Here is a 23,717-nt window from a genome sequence, read left to right on the forward strand (position 1 = left end):
TGTAAGTGTACTTTGTTATATATTTTTGATGTGTTTTGTGACACTTTTTTGTTTTGCAAAGCAATTAACCAGAGTTCTAAGGATGCAGTAATCATTCTAGCATAAATCACGAATGCGCTCAAACGATTGCATTTACTTTCAACACGCAAACACCCGCAATATACCCTTTATCGCTTGTGCGTAACTGTTAGCGCTCCACTCATAATCTAGCCTATTATATTTTAGGGATGTGTGTTCAGCAGTTATGTGAGGAAACGAATGCCGAAGATGGCGCTCGCCAGCATCATTCTGTTTTTTTTTCTGAGCTGGAATTCTTCTTGTGAAATTGCAACACACTACAATTTTTGCAAATCCAGATCTTTGTGCGTTGTACTTTTACACAAACAAAATCTGGCTCTGAAATTAGCTGAAGGTCACTGGTGGCCGCCATCTTTTGTATTTTTTTTACTAATGAAACTGACAAATGCACATCCCTATTATTTATACAATTATTATTATTATTATTACTACACCTATTTGCAGGGCCGGCGCTTGCATATAGGCAAGTTAGGCATCGGCCTTAGGGCGCCACAGTATTGGGGCGCAAACTGCCGGTGACAAGCAGCAGCAACTTTTTTTTTTTTTTTTTACATTTGCGGTCCACTCCGCCCCCAGTCCAGACAACATTGAATTTTCTTTGGGCAAATTGGGGTGCCGTGCTAGTAATACATACATAGGGGACGGGGTTACATTTTTAAATATTGTCTCAAATTCAATTTATTCAAATGTTTCCCGCGCGCACAGGCTGCATCTGTTCAGTGTGCGCGGGCTTCTGTAGGTAAAGGAGGAGGGGGTGGAGCAGCTATGCAGGAGCTCAGCTGCACTGTCCTGGCTGGGGAACGGATTTGCAGAACTAGCTCAGTTCTGAATTGGCAGCAGCAGACAGTCAAGTCAACTCACAGGTAAAGCAAAGCCTGTTACCAGTTTCTATAGAAAAAACAAAGCTTGTCCTTTAAAAGCAATTGTTTATTTAAGCAAACAGCTCAGAAACTGCACCACGGAAAATAGATCAGACAGTTAAGTACAAGTTTACTTTTACTCCACTGTCTGAGCTATTTTCCATGCTGCATGTTCTGAACCGTTTGCTTAAATAAACACTTGCTTTTAATGATTTGTGGGAGTATCTGCTTAATGCAGTCCAAGCTCCGTGCAGAGTCAGAGAGATACCGTGCTGTGTTAAACATGATCAGGGAGCTGTTCCTGCAGAGGGAGGTCACAGTTTAACTAGGAAATCAGACACAAGCCCCTCACAGTAAGCAGAGGGGGGATGGGTAGGGAGAGAGTTTTGCTCGGCTGTCTGTTCACTGAACTGAAGTGTTTGCTAGTTCAGCTCAACTTGGGGATATAATATGTGATTTTAATAAGTGACAATCATGACACTTATGCTGCTGTAAACATGTGTATGTATGTGTAAATATGAGTGTATGTATGTGTAAATATGAGTGTATGTATATGTAAATATGCGTGTGTGTAAGTGTGTGTATGTGTAAATGTGTGTGTGTATGTATGTGTAAATGTGTGTATGTATGTGTAAATGTGTGTGTATGTATGTGTAAATGTGTGTGTGTGTGCATGTGTAAATATGTGTGTGTGTGCATGTGTAAATATGTGTGTGTGTGCATGTGTAAATATGTGTGTGTGCATGTGTAAATATGTGTGTGTGCATGTGTAAATATGTGTGTGTGTGCATGTGTAAATATGTGTGTGTGTGCATGTGTAAATATGTGTGTGTGTGTGTGCATGTGTAAATATGTGTATGTAAATGTATGTATATGTACAAATATGTGTATGTAAATGTATGTATATGTACATGTGTGTGTATGTACATGTGTGTATGTATATGTGTGTGTAAATGTGTATGTGCGTGCGTGTGTGTGTATGTATGTGTAAATGTGTGTGTGAAAATATGTATGTGTGTGTGCAGGTAAATGTTGTTACCTGCACATTATGTCATGCAGAAATATCTACTACACATTACTAGAACATTTTATTAAGTAGCAGGGTATATCTTTTTTTTTTTTTTTTTTGGGGGGGGGGGGGGCGGCAAAATGTGTCTTTGCCTGTGTAGCCAAAAATCCTAGCACCGGCCCTGCCTATTTGCTAGATGTGTTAAGCTTGGCCTTCACATCTTCCCTGCCAATTTATTTCTTATACTTCATTAAGTTGCAATTTGTAAGCAGAAACAGCATAAATAAATGAAGGTGTAGCACAGTCCATACAATGATGTTTGGAAAAAAACATATACCGTATATATATTTATGCTTCCAGGTGAGGAGCAAGGTCGTTGCTTTACTATAGAATATATAATGCCTATGAATGTCCAGATGACATCGGAATCCACAGTCAGTGTACTAAGTAAGTAAAATATATTACATCTTCAACACACACACAATCACATGCACGCACATACACACACATGTGCACACTCACATCCATACAATAACATATACATACACATACAAGCACACTAACACCCATAAACACATAGCATCCAATACACACAAACACACACATGCACAGATCTACAAACACACATACACACACTTGCGCAGATATACAAACACAGATACACACATGCGCAGATATACAAACACACGTGCAGATATACAACACACACATTCACAAATCCGCAGATATACAAACACACATGCACAGATATACAACACACACATACACACAAATGTGCATACTCAAACCCATACAATAACATATGCACTCACATACATGCACACAAACACCCATACACACATAGCTACCCATATACACACACAAACATGCTCAGATATACAAACATATATACACACACACAAACATACGCCACATACAAACACACACATGTGCACACTCACACCCATACAATAACATAAACACACACGTACATGCACACAAACACCCATACACACATAGCCACCCATATACACAAACACACACATGCGCAGATATACACACACGCGCAGATATACACACACATACACACATGTACAGATATAAAAACACACATACACACATGCAGATATACATACATACACACAAACATACGCACACATACAAGCACACACAAACACACACAATCACACATACACACACATTATACACTGCTATTTCTCCCAAGCTAACCTGTCTCTCCTCCACAACTTTCTACTTATTAAAACCAAGGCTTGAGAGGTAAGTATAATGTTGAATATCTCACTGTCATATACAGTACATACAGGCACAAATCCAGAATTCCAAAATCCAGACTTTTTCATCAGCATTTTATTAAAAATAAAATTTACTTGTGCTGACACACTTGCACTGATACAATTCAATCTTTAATAAAGTCTTCAATTCTCATAGCGGCACATAACTGAAATAACTGCCAGAAGCATCACTATCATTCTTTCAAAATTGTACATAATAACTTTCAACCAGTGCATAAAATAACTGCATTTTAACAAGTACTAAATGACATAAGGTGTTGTTTACACTTAGGGGTAGATTTAATAAGCAGCTTCTATCTACGCCCGTAGTTTCGTAAGACCGCTGCTACTTAACTTCTCCGCCACCTTTTAGGTGGTGGACTGCAATCATCCCGATCTGATCCGATCCAGATGATTGACACCCCCTGCTAGTGGCCGATTGTCCCCGAATGTGCAGGGGGCGGCATTGCATAAGCATTTCACTAGAAACGCTTGTGCAATGTTAAATGCCATCAGCTTATGCTGTCGGCATTTAGCAATGCCGGGCAGACATGATTTGCTACAGCATATCATGTCCGCCCGGCATTTAATAATTTGACCCCTTGGTCTCATCCCCTCTCCATGCTGCCTCATTTTGCAGATGTGAATTGTACAAATATTCTGAAATCCAAAATTATCAGTTCTCTAGTTTTACTATTTATAGGTATGTGTTTGAGGAAAATTAACATTTTTGTTTTATTCTATAAACTACTGACATTTCTCCCAAATTCCAAATAAAAATAGTATCATTTAGAGCATTTATTTGCAGAAAATGACAACTGGTCAAAATAACCAAAAGATGCAATGTTTTTAGACCTCGAATAATGCAAAGAAAACAAGTTCATATTAATTTTTAAACAACACAATACTAATGTTTTAAGCGTTAAGAGGTCAGAAATCAAAATTTGGTGGAATAACCCTGATTTTCAATCACAGCTTTAATGCGTCATGACATGCTGTCTCCCAGTTTTTTTTTTAGCGCAAAAATTCAAGCAGCTTAGCTTTGTTTGATGGCTTGTGACCATCCATCTTCCTCTTGATCACACTCCAGAGGTTTTCATTGGTGCTCAAGTCTGGAGATTGGCTGGCCATGACAGGGTCTTGATCTGGTGGTCCTCCATTCACACCTTGATTGACCTGGCTGTGAAGCATGGAGCACTGTCCTGCTACAAAAAAAACATAATTTATGCTTACCTGATAAATTTATTTCTCTTGTGGTGTATCCAGTCCACGGATCATCCATTACTTGTGGGATATTCTCCTTCCCAACAGGAAGCTGCAAGAGGATCACCCACAGCAGAGCTGTCTATATAGCTCCTCCCCTAACTGCCACTACCAGTCATTCGACCGAAGACAAGCAAGAGAAAGGAGAAACTATAGGGTGCAGTGGTGACTGTAGTTTAAAAATAAAAAACACCTGCCTTAAAATGACAGGGCGGGCCGTGGACTGGATACACCACAAGAGAAATACATTTATCAGGTAAGCATAAATTATGTTTTCTCTTGTAAGGTGTATCCAGTCCACGGATCATCCATTACTTGTGGGATACCAATACCAAAGCTATAGGACACGGATGAAGGGAGGGACAAGGCAGGCGCTTAAAAGGAAGGCACCACTGCCTGCAAGACCTTTCTCCCAAAAATAGCCTCCGAAGAAGCAAAAGTATAAAATTTATAGAACTTTGAAAAAGTATGAAGCGAAGACCAAGTCGCCGCCTTACAAATCTGTTCAACAGAAGCCTCATTTTTAAAAGCCCATGTGGAAGCTACCGCTCTAGTAGAATGAGCTGTAATCCTTTCCGGAGGCTGCTGGCCAGCAGTCTCATAAGCTAAGCGTATTATACTCCTTAGCCAAAAAGAAAGAGAGGTTGCCGAAGCCTTTTTTCCTCTCCTCTGTCCAGAGTAGACAACAAACAATGCAGATGTTTGACGAAAATCTTTAGTAGCTTGTAAATAAAACTTTAAAGTACGAACCACGTCAAGATTGTGTAAAAGACGTTCCTTCTTTGAAGAAGGATTAGGACACAGTGACGGTACAACAATCTCCTGATTGATATTTTTATTAGATACCACCTTAGGTAAAAAACCAGGTTTGGTACCCTTGAAGAACCTTAAGAACTACATTTAAACTCCAAGGCGGAGCAACAGGTTTAAACACAGGCTTGATTCTGACTAAAGCCTGACAAAATGCCTGCACATCTGGAACCTCAGCCAGACGTTTGTGCAAAAGAATAGACAGAGCTGAAATCTGTCCTTTTAAGGAACTAGCTGACAAACCCTTCTCCAATCCTTCTTGGAGAAAAGATAATATCCTAGGAATCCTGACCTTACTCCATGAGTAACCCTTGGATTCACACCAATGAAGATATTTACACCATATCTTATGATAGATTTTTCTGGTGACAGGCTTTCGCGCCTGTATTAAGGTATCAATGACCGACTCACAGAAACCACGCTTTGATAAAATCAAGCGTTCAATCTCCAAGCAGTCAGCCGCAGAGAAATTAGATTTGGAGGGTTGAAAGGACCCTGCAGTAGAAGGTCCTGCCTCAGAGGCAGAGTCCATGGTGGAAAGGATGACATGTCCACCAGATCTGCATACCAAGTCCTGCGTGGCCACACAGGTGCTATCAAAATTACCGATGCTCTCTCCTGTTTGATCTTGGCAATCAGACGAGGGAGCAGAGGAAACGGTGGAAACACATAAGCCAGGTTGAAGGACCAAGGCGCTGCTAGAGCATCTATCAGCACTGCCTTGGGATCCCTGGACCTGGATCCGTAACAAGGAAGCTTGGCGTTCTGGCGAGACGCCATGAGATCCAGTTCTGGTTTGCCCCAACGTTGAATCAACTGTGCAAACACCTCCGGATGGAGCTCCCACTGACGACTTAGAAAATCTGCCTCCCAGTTCTCTACTCCTGGGATATGGATAGCTGATAGATGGCAAGAGTGAATCTCTGCCCATTGAATTATCTTTGAAACCTCCAACAGCGCTAGGGAACTCCTTGTTCCCCCTTGATGGTTGATGTAAGCTACAGTCGTGATGTTGTCCGAATGAAATCTGATGAACCTCACTGCCGCTAGCTGAGGCCAAGCCTGAAGAGCATTGAATATCGCTCTTAGTTCCAGAATGTTGATTGGAAGGAGTGCCTCCTCCTTAGTACACGACCCCTGAGCCTTCAGAGAGTTTCAGACTGCACCCCAGCCCAGAAGGCTGGCATCTGTTTTTACTATTGTCCAATCTGGCCTGCGGAAGGTCATACCTTTGGACAGATGGACCCGAGATAGCCACCAGAGAAGAGAATCCCTGGTCTCTTGATCCAGATTTAGTAGAGGGGACAAATCTGTGTAATCCCCATTCCACTGACTGAGCATGCAGAGTTGCAGCGGTCTGAGATGTAGGCGGGCAAACGGAACTATGTCCATTGCCGCTACCATTAAGCCGATTACTTCCATACACTGAGCCACCGAAGGGCGAGAAGTATAATAAAGAACACGGCAGGAATTTAGAAGTTTTGACAACCTGTCCTCTGTCAGGTAAATCCTCATTTCTACAGAATCTATCAGAGTTCCCAGGAAGGAAACTCTTGTGAGAGGGGATAGAAAACTCTTCTTTTCATTTACTTTCCACCCATGAGACCTCAGGAATGCCAGAACAATGTCCGTATGGGACTTGGCAATTTGGAAATTCGACGCCTGTATCAGAATGTCGTCTAAGTAAGGGGCTACTGCTATGCCCCGTGGCCTTAGGACCGCCAGAAGTGACCCCAGAACCTTCGTAAAGATTCTTGGTGCCGTAGCTAACCCAAAGGGAAGAGCCACAATCTGGTAATGCCTGTCTAGGAAGGCGAACCTGAGAAACCGATGATGATCTTTGTGTATCGGAATGTGAAGATAAGCATCCTTTAAGTCCATGGTAGTCATGTATTGACCCTCCTGGATCATAGGTAGGATGGTTCGAATAGTCTCCATCTTGAAAGATGGGACCCTGAGAAATTTGTTTAGGATCTTGAGATCTAAGATTGGTCTGAAGGTTCCCTCTTTCTTGGGAACCACAAAGAGATTTGAATAGAAGCCTTGCCCCTGTTCCTCCTTTGGAACTGGGTGGATCACTCCCAAAACTAGGAGGTCTTGAACACAATGTAAGAATGCCTCTCTCTTTATCTGGTCTGCAGATAATTGTGAGAGGTGAAATCTTCCTTTTGGGGAAGAAGCTTTGAAGTCCAGAAGATATCCCTGGGACACAATTTCCAACGCCCAGGGATCCTGGACATCTCTTGCCCAAGCCTGGGTGAAGAGAGAAAGTCTGCTCCCTACTAGATCCGTTACCGGATCGGGGGCTGATCTTTCATGCTGTCTTAGAGGCAGCAGCAGGCTTCTTGGTCTGCTTACATTTGTTCCAGGCCTGGTTAGGTCTCCAGACCGGCTTGGACTGGGCAAAATTTCCCTCTTGTTTTGCATTAGAGGGAGTTGATGCCGCGCTCGTCGCAAAGTTTCGAAAGGCACGAAAATTAGTTTGTTTGGTCCTTAATTTATTAGACCTATCCTGAGGAAGGGCATGACCTTTTCCTCCAGTAATATCAGAAATGATCTCCTTCAGTCCAGGCCAGAATAGGGTCTGCCCCTTGAAGGGAATGTTGAGAAGCTTAGACTTTGAAGTAATGTCAGCTGACCAGGATTTAAGCCATAGCACCCTACGCGCCTGTATAGCAAAACCTGAGTTCTTAGCCGTTAGTTTGGTTAAATGAACAACGGCGTCAGAAACAAATTAATTGGCTAGCTTAAAGCGCTTTAAGCTTGTCAAGTATATCATCCAATAGAATTTCTACCTGTAAGGCCTCTTCCAGAGACTCAAACCAGAAGGCCACAGCAGCAGTGACCGGGGCAATGCATGCAATAGGCTGGAGAATAAAACCTTGTTGAATAAACATTTTCTTAAGGTAACCCTCTAACTTTTTATCCATTGGATCTAGGAAAGCACAACTGTCCTCGACAGGAATAGTTGTACGCTTAGCTAGGGTATAAACTGCTCCCTCCACCTTAGGGACCGTTTGCCATAAGTCCCGTGTAGCGGCATCTATTGAAAACATTTTCTTAAAAATAGGAGGGGGAGAGAACGGTACACCTGGTCTATCCCATTCCTTAGTAATAATTTCTGAAAACCTTTTAGGTATTGGAAAAACATCAGTGTAAACAGACACTTCATAGTATTTATCCAATCTACACAATTTCTCTGGCACTATAATGGTGTCACAGTCATCCAGAGTAGCTAAAACCTCCCTGAGCAACACGCGGAGGTGTTCAAGCTTAAATTTAAATGTAGACATATCAGAATCAGGTTGAAGCATCTTCCCTGAGTCAGAAAAATCACCCACAGAAAGAAGCTCTCCTGCCTCAGCTTCTGCATATTGTGAGGGGATATCAGACATAGCTACGAAAGTGTCAGAGAGCTCTGTATTTTTTCTAGTCCCAGAGCTGTCTCGCTTTCCTTGTAACCCTGGTAGTTTGGACAATACCGCTGTAAGGGTATTATCCATAACTGCCGCCATGTCTTGTAAAGTAAACGCCATGGGCGCGCTAGATGTACTTGGCGCCACTTGAGCGGGAGTCCCTTGAGCGGGAGTCAAAGGTTCTGACACGTGGGGCGAGTTAGTCAGCATAACTTCCCCCTTGTCAATTTCCTCTGGTGATAAATCTTTTAAAGTCAGAATATGATCCTTATAACTTAAAGTAAAATCAGTACATTTGGTACACATTCTAAGAGGGGGTTCCACAATGGCTTCTAAACATAATGAACAAGGAGTTTCCTCGATGTCAGACATGTTTAAACAGAATAGCAATGAGACCAGCAAGCTTGGAAAACACTTTGATAGATGTAAACAAGCAAAAAATAAAAACGGTACTGTGCCTTTAAGAGAAACAAATTTTGTCAGAAATTGAAAAACAGTGATAAAAAGCAGTAAATCTTACGAAATTTTTACAGTGTGTATAATAGACTAACAGAGCATTGCACCCACTTGCAAATGGATGATTAACACCTTAGTTTCAATACCGGATAAAACCCCCCCCGATATAAACGTTTTTTAACAGTCACACAGCTCTGCTTTGGCCCTACCTGCTCATACAATGACTTTTGAAGGCACAAAACCCTTTGTAGAGGTCCTAAGTGTTCAGGGGACTCCTTCAGGGAAGCTGGAAGTCTCAAGCTGCAAAAACTACTGCACGATTTAGGCCTGAAATTAGGCCCCTCCCAACCTGAACTCACAGTGAGAGGGCCATAAAAAACTATCCCTAGGCAAAATCTAGCCAGCCATGTGGAGAAACTGGGCCCCAATAAAGTTTTATCACCAATATGTAGAAAAAAACGTTTAAACACTTCCAGCAAACCTTATCTTATTTTCAGTAATGTGAGAAAGTAATAAGAATATTACCTTTTACAGCAAGCATGATACTAGTCGTTATTAAATCACTGTAATCAGGCTTACCTTAAATAAATCCGGTATTAACAGCATTTTCTAGCATATTCATTTCTCTAGAAAAATTTAAACTGCACATACCTCATAGCAGGAGACCCTGCACGCCATTCCCCCAGCTGAAGTTACCTCTTCTCTTCAGTTATGTGTGAGAACAGCAATGGATCTTAGTTACAACCTGCTAAGATCATCAAAAACCACAGGCAGACTCTTCTTCAACTTTCTGCCTGAGGCTAAAACAGTACAACTCCGGTACCATTTGAAAATAATAAACTTTTGATTGAAGATAAACTACATAAATTTACCACATCTCTCTAGCTACTTCCTATCTTGTCGAGAGCTGCAAGAGAATGACTGGTAGTGGCAGTTAGGGGAGGAGCTATATAGACAGCTCTGCTGTGGGTGATCCTCTTGCAGCTTCCTGTTGGGAAGGAGAATATCCCACAAGTAATGGATGATCCCTGGACTGGATACACCTTACAAGAGAAAACAATGCTCAGGGGCGTCAGAGTAGAAGGAAGCAAGTTTTCTTCCAAGATAACCTTGGGTGTGGCTTGATTCATGCGTCCCTCACAAAAATAAATCTGCCCGATTCCAGGTCATTTTCTATGGGCAGATTTATCTTTGTGAAGGACGTATGAATCAAGCCTCATACAAGGTTATCGTGGAAGCAGGATAATGCTCCATGCCACACAGTCAGGTTAATCAAGATTAAGAACCTGTCATGGCCAGCCCAATCTCCAGACCTGAACCCCATTGAAAACCTCTGGAATGTGATCAAGAGGAAGATGGGTGGTCAAAAGCCATCAAACAAAGCCGAGCTGGTTGAAATTTTGCACCAGGAGTGGCATAAAGTCACCCAACAGCAATGTGAAAAACTGTTGCTGTGATTGAAAATCAGGGTTATTCCACCAACATTAGTATTGTGTTGTCTAAAAATGAACATAAACTTGTTTTCTTTTCATTATTTGAGGTCTTTTTTATTTTGACCAGTTGTCATTTTCTGCAAACAAATGTTCTTTTGGAGAAATGTTGTCAGTAGTTTATAGTAGATATGTGCATGATCGAAAAATTCGTTTCGGTTCGTTTCGGATCGATTCAAATTTGGAAAACTTTGAATGAATTAGTTTCGGATTCGTTTCGGATTCATTCGGATTAAAAAAAATTTGGCTGGATTCGGTTCGGTGCTGTGTATTAGACTAGTATTATGTACTGTATATTAGGTGTAACCCATAGCAGTGATATAACCTAAACCTGATATACTGTACAATACTAGTGTAATCCATGGCCATCCGAATTTACCGAATAAATCTGAACTAATTCGAATTTATTCGGTAAATTCGGCAGTATTTTAATTCGGAAATTCGGATCGATCCGAATCTCCGAATTTTCCGAATTTCCGAATCGATCCGAAACGAATTGCACATGTCTAGTTTATAGAATAAAACAAAAATGTTCATTTTACACAAACACGTACCTATACTAATAATCTGGTTACCTTCGTTTCATTTTATATGAAGCTCCTAGTGCTGGCAGAAGATCTGAAATGTTTAAACGCACTTTGCAGAAATCAGAAAATGAAGGCTGTGACTAAATATAAAATTGGACAATCGGAGTATGGAAATGTATTATATCTAAGCAAAAGTATTGCCTGCAAATATTACCTTTTTATGTGTAGGGTGTGGTTACATGTATATAATTACTGTTTAATAAAGTCTTTTTCACTTTTTTCTCCTAGAAATGATCCGCTCTGCAACTCCATTTCCATTGGTCAGCCTTTTCTTTATGTTTATCGGTTTTATCCTCAACAATGTAGGTCATATCCGCCCCCATAGGACCATTCTGGCATTTGTTTCTGGTATTTTTTTTATTCTTTCTGGTAAGTTTTTTATTTTTTATTATTATGATATTTAGTATCTTTTCTCCTGACCTATTTTTTTTTTTTATTAGTATTTGTCTATATCTCTAACTATGGGGCCCATTTATCAAGCTCCAAACGGACCGCTACTCCAGAACCCTGTCCGCCTGCTCTGATGAGGTGGACAGGAATCGCCGCAATTCAACCCGATCGAATACGATCGGGTTGATTGACACCTTCCTGCTGGCGGCCGATTGGCTGCAAGTCAGTAGGGGGCGGCGTTGCACCAGCAGCTGGTGAGCTGCTGGTGCAATGCTAAATACGGAGAGCGTATTGCTCTCCGCATTCAGCGAGGTCTTGCAGACCTGATCCGCACTGTCGGATCAGGTCAGCAAGACCTTTGATAAATAGGCCCCTATCTATGTATCTCTCTATCTTTTGATCTATTTTTACAATTTTGATATTGACCATGCTTTTTCTGAATAAAACATTTGATCTTGTCTGGATTTTGGGGGCGCATCCTTATTTATCGCCAAAAAAGTTACTTTTATTTATTTCACTATTACTTGCACACCCTGATAAATCTTCCTTTAACCTAAAATATGCACTTATTCCTGAAGCTCTAACCCATCATCTGAGCAATAGAAACTTAAAGGGACACTAAGCCCAATTTTTTTCTTTGATGATTCAGAGCATGTAATTTTAAGCAACTTTCTAATTTACTCCTGTTATCAACTTTTCTTCATTCTCTTTCTATCTTTATTTGAAAAAGCAGGAATGTAAGCTTAAGGGAGCTGGCCCATTTTTGGTTCAGCGCCTGGGTAGAGCTTGCTGATTGGTTTGCTACATTTAGCCACCAATCTGCAAGCGCTAACGAGGTGCTGAACCAAAAATGGATCGGATCTTATGCTTAAATTCCTGCTTTTTCAAATAAAGATAGCAAGAGAACAAATGAAAAATTGATAATAGGAGTAAATTAGAAAGTTGCTTAAAATTGCTGTTCTATCTGAATCATGACAGAAAAAAATTGGGTTCCGTGTCCCTTTAACATGTTATGCTGTTAAAGAACCCTGCAAAGCCTTGTTTGTTCTGCTGCATTCATTCTTTAAAATATTCGAAAAGATTGCAAGTGGAGCGCTCATTTTTTTTTTTTTACTCTTGCACAATAACTTCAGGACTTTGGATATCGCAACCACGCTAACGTCTTCTCCCTATAGACTTCTATGGACCGCTCTGAAAAAAACTATTAGTTATCACTCACGTGCTAATCTGACACTGCGCTAGATCAACTGCGCTAAACCAGAAGGTTCACATAGATGAACATTTTTATTTTAAATATATGATTATTTAAAAATATATGTATATATATATATATCTATACCTATATATCTATATGAATATATACAGATATAGATATATAGAGAGACAGATATATCATATATACATATACTGTGTTTATATATAGAAATATGTATTTAAAAATAAAAATATTTTTTTTCTAAGTGAAGAACATTGGAATTTCAAGTATTTCTATTAAAACACATTTGAGTAGGAAGGGCTCAAAAGTGTATCTATATGTGTATACATGTGTTTTTATGCCTTTATATATGCATATGTGTATATATATTGTATATACATACATACACATAATTAGACACATATATACTGTATATATATATATATACATGTGTGTGTATATATATATATATATATATATATATATATATATATACTGTATGTATATATATATATATATATATATACATATATAAATACACACACATAATTAGACACACACATATACTGTATATATATACAGTATATATATATATACATATATACATACATACACACACACTTTGGATCGCTTACCAGTCAAGCACTTTGCCATTTAATTTGTAACCCTTTTGCCATTTAATTTGTAACCCTTTTAAAACCTTTTTATACCGATATTTAAATGATATGTGTTTATTAAAAAGTGTTTATGTGTGTAATACGTTATTTTAATGTGTTTTGTGCAACTTTTTTTTTAACTCTTCACTTTCCTTCTAGTTGTAAGTTAAGCTTAAGATTCTAGCGCAGCATCGGCTTTTGCAACCGCACAAACTATAGCTTTCAGTATGTAATATGAGCGCCGAGTGCATTCGGGATATTGATATTGGGGCATATGTATCAAGCTCCGTATGGAGCTTGATGCCCCGTGTTTCTGGCGAGCCTGCAGGCTCGCCAGAAACAGCAGTTATGAAGCAGCGGTCACAAAGACCGCTGCTCCATAACCTGTCCGCCTGCTCTGAGCAGGCGGACAGACATCGCCGGAAATCAACCCAATCGAGTACGATCGGGTTGATTGACACCCCCTGCTGGCGGCCGATTGGCCGCGAGTCTGCAGGGGGCGGCGTTGCACCAGCAGCTATTGTGAGCTGCTGGTGCAATGCTGAATACGGCAAGTGTATTGCTCGCCGTATTCAGCGAGGTCTGTCGGACCTGATCCGCACTGTCTGATCAGGTCCGACAGACCATGATAACTAGAGGCCATTGTCTTCAGACCTCCCTAACAGGCCAGATTTTCAGTATAACCTTGGGTGAGAGCAGGTTAGTAACCATTTTTACGAATCATCTGATTATTTCACCTGTGCTTCTGTAGAGATATCCTCAATATTCATCATTACATTTATATTTCATAGCGTGTGAGAAAGATGCGGTAAAAAATGTAAAAGTAGAAGTATATTTTTGTTAAGTTTTTAGTGAATAATATTGAAAACGGCCACGTGACCTTGGCAGTTACTGTGATCACTTTACTAAATTGTCATCAAGGGTAGCCACATGTAAAACAGGGACCCATACAGGGGTTTGTAATATAAACTAGAGAGGCCCCATTGGGCAATACAGAAATAAAAGCACTTTTTTTTTCTTGCAATGTGATCACTGTTACCACAGTGATCACCTGGCTACAGACAAAATTTATATATATTTCATAAGAGATGGACTTGTCTACTATAAAATAACATTTATTAGGGGTCTGTAGTCATAACAGATTTTTTTATTGAGCCTATAAAGTTCCATTCCCCAACAAAACCCCATATGTTGTGTTTTTAATTTTTGAACAACATCTTGGTGGTTGTGGCTTTCCAAGACACCACCATCATTTAAAAAATAGTGAATATATTTGAAATGTGCGAACTTGGAGGTCTGTGGCTTGTATGGGAGCTGAGATTGGGGGGTTTGAACAACCCCTCCATCCATCTTCCTTACCTGTCTTTCACATTCTCGTCCCCTCTGTAATGTCACCATGCACATTCATGGTGGCATCACCGGTACTCCTATGTAGCTCTGAAGGTGCCGACCACTATTACCACCACTGTGCTGTGATTGGAGATTCCCCTTCACGATGAAAACGGACTGTGATGCGATCGCAGGCAGAGATTTGCATGACGACCCATTCTAGTCATGTGCATAGAAGCATTTAATGTTCTCCTTTTATAGCTGTAACAATATTTACATATATTTAATTTCAACATATTTAACATTACTAGGTCATTCCAATCTTTCTAAAAATTTTATGCACTGAGTGTTTTTTTTAAGTAAATGAAAAAAAAATAAATAAATAAATAAATATATATATATATTTTTTTAATGTCATTTACTGATCTATTTGGGTATTCAGTATAATTTTATGGCACAATTGCATCGTCATCAGATAGGGCCATCAATGTAGCAGGCATGGGCAGTGCCATCTTGTATATTGGGTCCGAGCATGCTCAGACTATGGCTGATTTGTTTTATCAACTGATCTGTGGGTGTTGAGCATTTATTATTGCCTTTGGCTGTTTAATTTGATGTATTCATTTTGTTGCTGATATTTAGTTGATAACTTTTGGTCGGGTGGATTGTGATCAGCGAAGTTAAAGGGACATTCTACCTAATTTTTTTAAAATTGTTTAATAAGATAGATAGCGCCTTTACAACCCATTCCCATCTTAGCACAACCAAAATTGTTATATTAATATACTTTTTAATCTCTAAACCTCTAAATCTCTGTCTGTTTTCTAGGCTCCTGCAGGCCGCCTCTTGTCTCAGTGCATTTTATTAGCTTTTCACTACTAGACAGTGCTAGTTCTTGCATGCCATATAGATGACATTGTGCTCACTCCCATGTAGAATAATAAAGGTTATGCAGGAACCAGCACTAATTGGCTAAAATGCCAATGTCAAGTTTGTAAAAAGCACTGAGACAAGGGGGCTGTCTTCAGAGGCTTATACATAACCATAGAGGTAAAAACTGTATTAATATAACAGTGTTGGTTATGTAAAACTGGGGAATGGGTAAAGGGATTAGCTATCTTTTTAAACAATGCATTTTTTAATTATTTTATTTTATACATACATACATTGGAGCCCTTCCCAGTCAAACACCTTGTCATATACCATGTCCCTTTTACACTTTTAAAACCTAATGTTGACCTCGCTAACCTTCTCTGGTAACTCTGACTTATCATGAACTTATCATAAAGATTAAGTTGTGCACTAATGTTAGCACGGTCCAGCGATAATGCTATCATTAAGGAACCACTTGTATTCCGACCCTCTATGGGGATAGATATTTGTGTTTAATGCTTATTTCAATATGTTTTGAAAGATTTGTCACTCTACTTCTTATCAATACAGGTTTATCTCTTGTCGTTGGTCTGGTTCTGTACATATCCAGTATTAATGATGAAATGCTGAATAGAACAAAAGATTCAGAGACCTATTTCAGCTACAAATATGGATGGTCCTTTGCATTTGCAGCCATATCGTTTCTCCTGACAGAGGTAATTTAGGTCAATGATCTCTTTGGAACAAAAGCATGTTGTTGCAAAAGGCGTTGTTGCAAATTAGTCTAGTCAAAATTAAACTTTCATGATTCAGATAGAGCATGCAATTTTAGGCAACTTTCTAATTTACTCCTATTATCACTTTTTTCATTCTCTTGGTATCTTTATTTGAAAAAGCAGGAATGTAAGCATAGGAGCCCACCCATTTTTGGTTCAGAACCTAGGTAGAACTTTCTGATTGGTGTCTAAAAAACAAACAAACTGCATGCTCTATCTGAATCCTAAAAGTTTAATTTTGACTAAAATATCCCTTTAAAGCTCTCTGTTCTCCTCGGTATTGTGAGGTCCCTCAAAGAATTTTAGAAACGCAAATTATAGCTTGAGAACTGTTTATCTCACTATGCAGGGAACTGAAGACACACAATATTTAAAAAACTCAAAGGATTTTGTGTGATCTCTCTCCATGCTTGTGAGTTTCTGATAAGGCCCTAAAATTATTGTACTCAGTCTCAGATTATCGAATGCAAATATGTTTAAGTCTGGTTGTCTGGACCTGCACAATTATACCACTGTTCCTTATTGTGCTACTGTGTAATATACCTATTTCATTAAGGTCCCTATTTTGTTTCTTAAAAACTCTCACATACACCTTTAAGGGAGTTTAAACATGAAAGGTTAGATTACGAGTTTTGTCGGTAAGGCTGTGCGGGGCTAACGAGCAGTTTCTGCTCACTGCTCACCTACAGACAACGCTGGTATTACGAGTTTTTTTAAACCCGGCGTCTCACTGTAATACCAGCGCTGCTTACGGTAGCGGTGAGCTGGTTAAACATGCTCATGCACGATTTCCCCATATGAATCAATGGGGGAGAGCCGGCTGAAAAAAAACCTAACACCTGCAAAAAAGCAGTGTTCAGCTCCTAACGCAGCCCCATTGATTCCTATGGGGAAATACATTTATGTCTACACCTAACACCCTAACATGAACCCCGAGTCTAAACACCCCTAATCTTACACTTATTCACCCCTAAACTGCCGCCCCCGACATCGCTGACACCTGCATTATATTATTAACCCCTAATCTGCCGCTCCGGACACCACCGCCACCTACATTATAGTTATGAACCCCTAATCTGCTGCCCCCAACATCGCTGACACCTACATTATATTTATTAACCCCTAATCTGCTGCCCCCAACATCGCTGACACCTACATTATATTTATTAACCCCTAATCTGCCACCCCCAATGTAGCCGCAACCTAACTACACTTATAACCCCTAATCTGCCGCCCCCAACGTCTCCGCCACTATATTAAAGTTATTAACCCCTAAACCCTAGTCTAACCCTAACCCTAACATCCCCCCTAACTTAAATATAATTTAAATAAATCTAAATAAAATTACTACAATTAAATAAATTATTCCTATTTAAAACTAAATACTTACCAATAAAATAAACCCTAACGCCTAGATTTAGAGTTTTGCGGCCAAAGGGCTGCTTCTAAACAACGCTGGTATTTAGAGTTCACTGAAGGGCTGCGTTAGCCTCCAAAAAGGGGGGGGAGTACAGGCATATTTACCGCCACTTCAACTATCAATACCAGCGTTGCTGACAGTAGCGGCTAGCTGGAAAAATGTGCTTGTGCACGATATACCCATAGGAAACAATGGGGCAGTTTGGGCTGAAAAAAAAAAAGCAGCGTTAAGCTCCTAATGCAGCCCCATTGTTTCCTATGGGAAAACACTTTCTAAATCTGCACCTAACACCCTAACATGTACCCCGAGTCTAAACACCCCTAACCTTACACTTATTAACTCCTAATCTGCCGCCCCCACTATCGCTGACCCCTACATTATATTATTAACCCCTAATCTGCCGCTCCATACACCGCCGCAACCTACATTATACCTATGTACCCCTAATCTGCTGCCCCTAACATCGCTGACCCCTATATTATATTTATTAACCCCTAATCAGCCGCCCCCAACGTCGCCGCTACCTACCTACACTTATTAACCCCTAATCTGCCGACCGGACCTCGTCGCCACTCTAATAAATGTATTAAACCCTAAACCGTCGCACTCCCGCCTTGCAAACCCTATAATAAATAGTATTAACCCCTAATCTGCCCTCCCTAACATCGCCGACACCTAACTTCAAGTCCAACCCTAACACTAACACCCCCCTAAATTAAATATAATTTTAATCTAACGAAATAAATTAAATATTATTAACTAAAGTCTTCCTATTTAAAACTAAATACTTTCCTGTAAAATAAACCCTAATATAGCTACAATATAATGAATAATTATATTGTAGCTATTTTAGAATTTATTTTTATTTTACAGGCAACTTTGTATTTATTTTAACTAGGTACAATAGCTATTAAATACTTATTTACTATTTAATAGCTACCTAGTTAAAATAATAACAAAATTACCTGTAAAATAAATCCTAACCTAAGTTACAATTAAACCTAACACTACACTATCAATAAATACATTAAATCAATTAACTACATGTACCTACAATTAAATAAACTAAACTAAATTACAAAAACAAACAAACAGTGGCGTCACTAGGGGGGGGGGGCGGGCCGCACCCGGGTGACACCCTCCAGGGGGTGACACCAAAAAAAAAAAAAAAAACAAATTTTTTTTTTTTTTTTTTTAATTTTATTGAAATTCAAAAAAATACAATGTTGAGATGCATAGATTATTTTATTAGAGGCTGGCATTTGTGAACATTAGTGGGACTGGGGAAGTTGTAGACACACAATTTTTTTGCCCCTTGAGCCAGTGCTGCAATTTCAACAAATAGTTTTCCCGGCTGCTTTTGCTTGTTTGTACTTTGCTCCTCCCCTGCCCAATTTCACTATGAATGTTGTGGGTGTGCCGTGGGGCTTGCAAAGTTGCCCTGCTAGCCTAAACCTGCCTGCCTATCTGTGCTCACTGCTCAGTGACATGCGGCCCAGGGCTGTGCACTGACAGACTTGGAACAGAGTCAGAGAGCAGAATTTTCATAGTTTGCGTGCCTAAACCTTTTCTTCAGTGATTTATTTTAGAGTGCTCTGTTTATCTTTCATTTGATGTTCTGCTGAGCCAGGGAGCAGCTCTAGGCATGAGCTTCCTAATTAATGCAGTGCAGTTTACATATTTTGTATGTGTGTTTCCGAGTGTTTGTGTGTGCATCTGAGTATGTTTTTAAGTGTGTCTGAGTGTTTGTATGTGTGTTTGCCTGTGTTTTTGTGTGTGTCTGCTTTCTGGGGGGGGGGGGGGTGACACCATGACTTACCGCACCGGGTGACACCAACCCTAGTGACGCCACTGCAAACAAACACTAAATTACAAAAAATAAAAAAAGATTACAAGAATTTTAATCTAATTACAGCTACTCTAAGCTTCCTAATAAAATAACAAAGCCCCCCAAAATAAAAAATTCCCTACCCTAGTCTAAATTAAAATAGTTAACAGCTCTATTACCTTACCAGCCCTTAAAAGGGCTTTTTGCGGGGCATGCCCCAAAGAAATAAGCTCTTTTGCCTGTAAAAAAAACACAATACCACCCCCAACATTACAACCCACCACCCACATACCCCTACTCTAACCCAAACCCCCTTAAATAAACCTAACACTACCCCCTGAAGATCTCCCTACCTTGAGTCGTCTTCACCCAACCGGGCCGAACTCTTCATCCGATGGACCAAAAGAAGACATCCGGAGCGGCAGAAGTCTTCATCCTATCCGGGCAGAAGAGGACATCTGGACCGGCAGACATCTTCATCCAAGCGGCATCTTCTATCTTCATCCATCCGATGAGGAGCGATTCTATCTTCAAGACCTCCGGCGTGGAACATCCTTCTTCACCAACGACTACCGACGAATGAAGGTTCCTTTAAGTGACGTCATCCAAGATGGCGTCCCTCGAATTCCGATTGGCTGATAGGATTCTATCAGCCAATCGGAATTAAGGTAGGAAAAATCTGATTGGCTGATTGAATCAGCCAATCAGATTGAGCTTGCATTCTATTGGCTGTTCCGATCAGCCAATAGAATGCAAGCTCAATCTGATTGGCTGATTGGATCAGCCAATCGGATTGAACTTGAATCTGATTGGCTGATTCAATCAGCCAATCAGATTTTTCCTACCTTAATTCCGATTGGCTGATAGAATCCTATCAGCCAATCGGAATTCGAGGGACGCCATCTTGGATGACGTCACTTAAAGGAACCTTCATTCGTCGGTAGTCATAAATGAAGAAGGATGTTCCGCGCCGGAGGTCTTGAAGATGGAGCCGCTCCTCCTCAGATGGATGAACATAGAAGATGCCACTTGGATGAAGATGTCTGCCGGTCCGGATGTCCTCTTCTGCCCGGATAGGATGAAGACTTCTGCCACTCCGGATGTCTTCTTTTGGTCCATCGGATGAAGAGTTCGGCCCGGTTGGGTGAATATGACTCAAGGTAGGGAGATCTTCAGGGGGGTAGTGTTAGGTTTATTTAAGGGGGGTTTGGGTTAGAGTAGGTGTATGTGGGTGGTGGGTTGTAATGTTGAGGGGTGGTATTGTGTTTTTTTACAGGCAAAAGAGCTGATTTCTTTGGGGCATGCCCCGCAAAAAGCCGTTTTAAAGGCTGGTAAGGTGATATAGCTGTTAACTATATTCTATCAGCCAATCGGAATCAAGGTAGAAATCCAATCAGCCAATAGGATTGAGCTTGCATTCTATAGGCTGATTGGAACAGCCAATAGGATACAAAATTGACGTAAGTGAATTTGCGGTATTTTCGAGTCGCATAAAAAAAAGTGAGCGGTACACCTGTACCTGCAAGACTCGTAATACCAGCGGGCGTTAAAAAACAGCGTTGGGACCTCTCAACGCTGCTTTTTAACCCTAACGCAAGACTCGTAATCTAAGCGTAAATAAATTATAGATAGATTATTGCATTCAAATAAAAGATTTGTCTGAGAATAACGAATGTTCTGCACTTCCATATCTAACAGGAACTGAAAAGCTCACAATTTCAAAATGGAATTACAGGAAAAGGGGACAAAATAAATAATGAAAGTAAATGGCAGACTTTTTTTATGTATATATATATATATATATATATATATGATTTATCATTTTACATTATCATCTCAAAGTGTTTAATGTCCCTTTAACCCTTTGTGTGCTAAGCACTTTCCCACCTGGGTGCTAAGCTGATTTAATTTTTTTAAAAAAATTTTTATTTTGTGAAAAAAAATGTTTTAACTTTTTTTAATTTTTTTTTCCAGATCCCCAAGACTTACACCATTGGAAAGGCTAGGCGATTACCTTTCCAATGGTGGGTCTTGGGGGTCTGAGATACAGGCTTCAAAGCAGCATGCCCCCTTTCCCTATACTTTGTATTGACAAATTGTTAATAAAGTTGCGCGGTGACGTCATCACGTCATTGCGCGTGACGTCACTGCGCAAAACGTGATGCCCCGGCGATGCCTGTCACTCTACAGGCACGATCGCCGGGGTAGGAGCGGGTGGGAGCCCACAGATCTTCCTCAAGGTGGGAGAGTGCTAGTGACGACTCTGAGCCGTCATTAGCATCAGAGTGAGAAACTCTGTGACGGCTGAGAGCCGTCATTAGCACTCAAAGGGTTAAAGGGACATGAAACCCAACATATTTCTTTAATGATTCAGACACAACGTACCATTTTAAACAACTTTTCAATTTAGTTCCATTATCGAATTTGCTGCAGTCTCTTGGTATCCTTTTTAAAGGATTAACAATTCTACTGGGAGCTATTTGAATACATTGGGTGAGCCAATGACAAGAGACATACAGCCACCAATCTGCAGCTAGCTCCCAAAAGTGCATTTCTGCTCTTGAGCCTACCTAGGTATGCTTTTCAACAAAGGATTAAAAAAGAAAAAAGCTAATTATATAAGAGAATCAAACTGGAAAGTTGTTTAAAATGACATGCTCCTATCTGAACCATTAGAGTTTAATTTTTACTTTATTGTCCTTTTAATGCAGGTCCAATCCTGTGAATTAAAGAGAACAACCTAAGAGATAATAGTTGAGAGTGAAATAATTAAACATAAATATCAACCTGAAAGCAATCTGAAATATATACTAGTGTAGTTTAGAGTTTAAAAATATAATTCAAATCTGGTAGTTTTCACATTCAATTAGTTCATTAAAACAGCCAGAAATCATATAATTAAGGAAAAGCAAACTACACTTCCCCTAACTTTGTAGCCTCCCAAGATATTCTCCAAATCGTTGTAAACAGAGGTTGCACATAGGGGAAGAAGAAAAAACACACAGTACATTTTATGTTCCTAGCACTGGAACAATGAATAGAATTCACTTACACTTTAGTTTCTGTCAATCAGCTCCTTTGTAGTTATCAATAGCTCAGTCGATCCTCCTGGGTGTCCATCAGTGAATACCTACAAATGGTGAAGGAACAAGCATCAATGTTTATTTTAAACAGTTTAGCAAAAGAATCTGTAACCACTTATATGTAAGATTTGGTCTGTCAGTTCCCATAAGGGTCAGGAGAATAAAGTGGATGGATTTTGAATTTAAATTGTGTTATAAAAAGCTCTTATCTTTAAAACAACTTACTATAACCTCAAAACTAATGACAATCATGTTTATAAAGAGGAAGCTTCAACTCTATAAAAACAAGTAAAGTGATATAATGTACTATGATGAATTAGAGATTGATGGAGGCTTCTATCCACAACATAAAAACAGCTGTCAATAGCGGTGTAGTGGCACAAAACGTGCATAAACACTCCTTATGGGGGCTATCACACTTGCCCTCCAATTTATATTCAACATTCTAACCCTTGCATTGTATTGCTGTCTTCTCATCAATGAGAATCCCAGGAATCCTGGTCATGTGATACATTAGCGCAACCAAACATTGTCATCTCCACTTGCACCAAATTCCATAACACTCATTATAAAATGATATGCTAATTTATGTTAGAACATTTCATTTTAAGACTAGCAACCCTGCACGTCTATGTGTTTAAACCTTGCAAAAGGGCTAAACTTATAATAAAAGTACTGTGCAGGACTAGCAGAGAACTGGTGGTCCTGTTTAGAGGCTGCGCAAGTCACAAGGCCCAGCTGTGTAATTAGTGATGCTTATTGGATCAGTATCAGTTTCTGCTCGGGCCGAGCTGTTCAAAGGGGTTGAATGCAAAATGGTGCAGGGTCGCTAGTTTTCAAATTACATTCTCAAATAAATTAGAGAATCTAATTATTTGATTGTAATGGCCCTTTAACCAAACAGGTTGTGTCTCCACACTTAGCCAC

General features: G+C 39.9%; 1 protein-coding gene across 1 annotated transcript in view; it reads left to right on the forward strand.

Annotated features, from left to right (window-relative positions):
- Window positions 1–23,717, forward strand: part of CACNG5 (calcium voltage-gated channel auxiliary subunit gamma 5) — an 88,288-nt gene that overhangs the window by 62,455 nt on the left and 2,116 nt on the right. Inside the window, exons 2-4 of the mRNA XM_053696426.1 lie at window positions 2,308–2,394; window positions 11,469–11,609; window positions 16,254–16,399. Coding sequence (XP_053552401.1) covers window positions 2,308–2,394; window positions 11,469–11,609; window positions 16,254–16,399 — 374 coding nt within the window. The remainder of the gene's footprint in view (window positions 1–2,307; window positions 2,395–11,468; window positions 11,610–16,253; window positions 16,400–23,717) is intronic.

The sequence above is a fragment of the Bombina bombina genome, chromosome 1 (assembly GCF_027579735.1).
Source record: "Bombina bombina isolate aBomBom1 chromosome 1, aBomBom1.pri, whole genome shotgun sequence".
Taxonomy (NCBI): domain Eukaryota; kingdom Metazoa; phylum Chordata; class Amphibia; order Anura; family Bombinatoridae; genus Bombina; species Bombina bombina.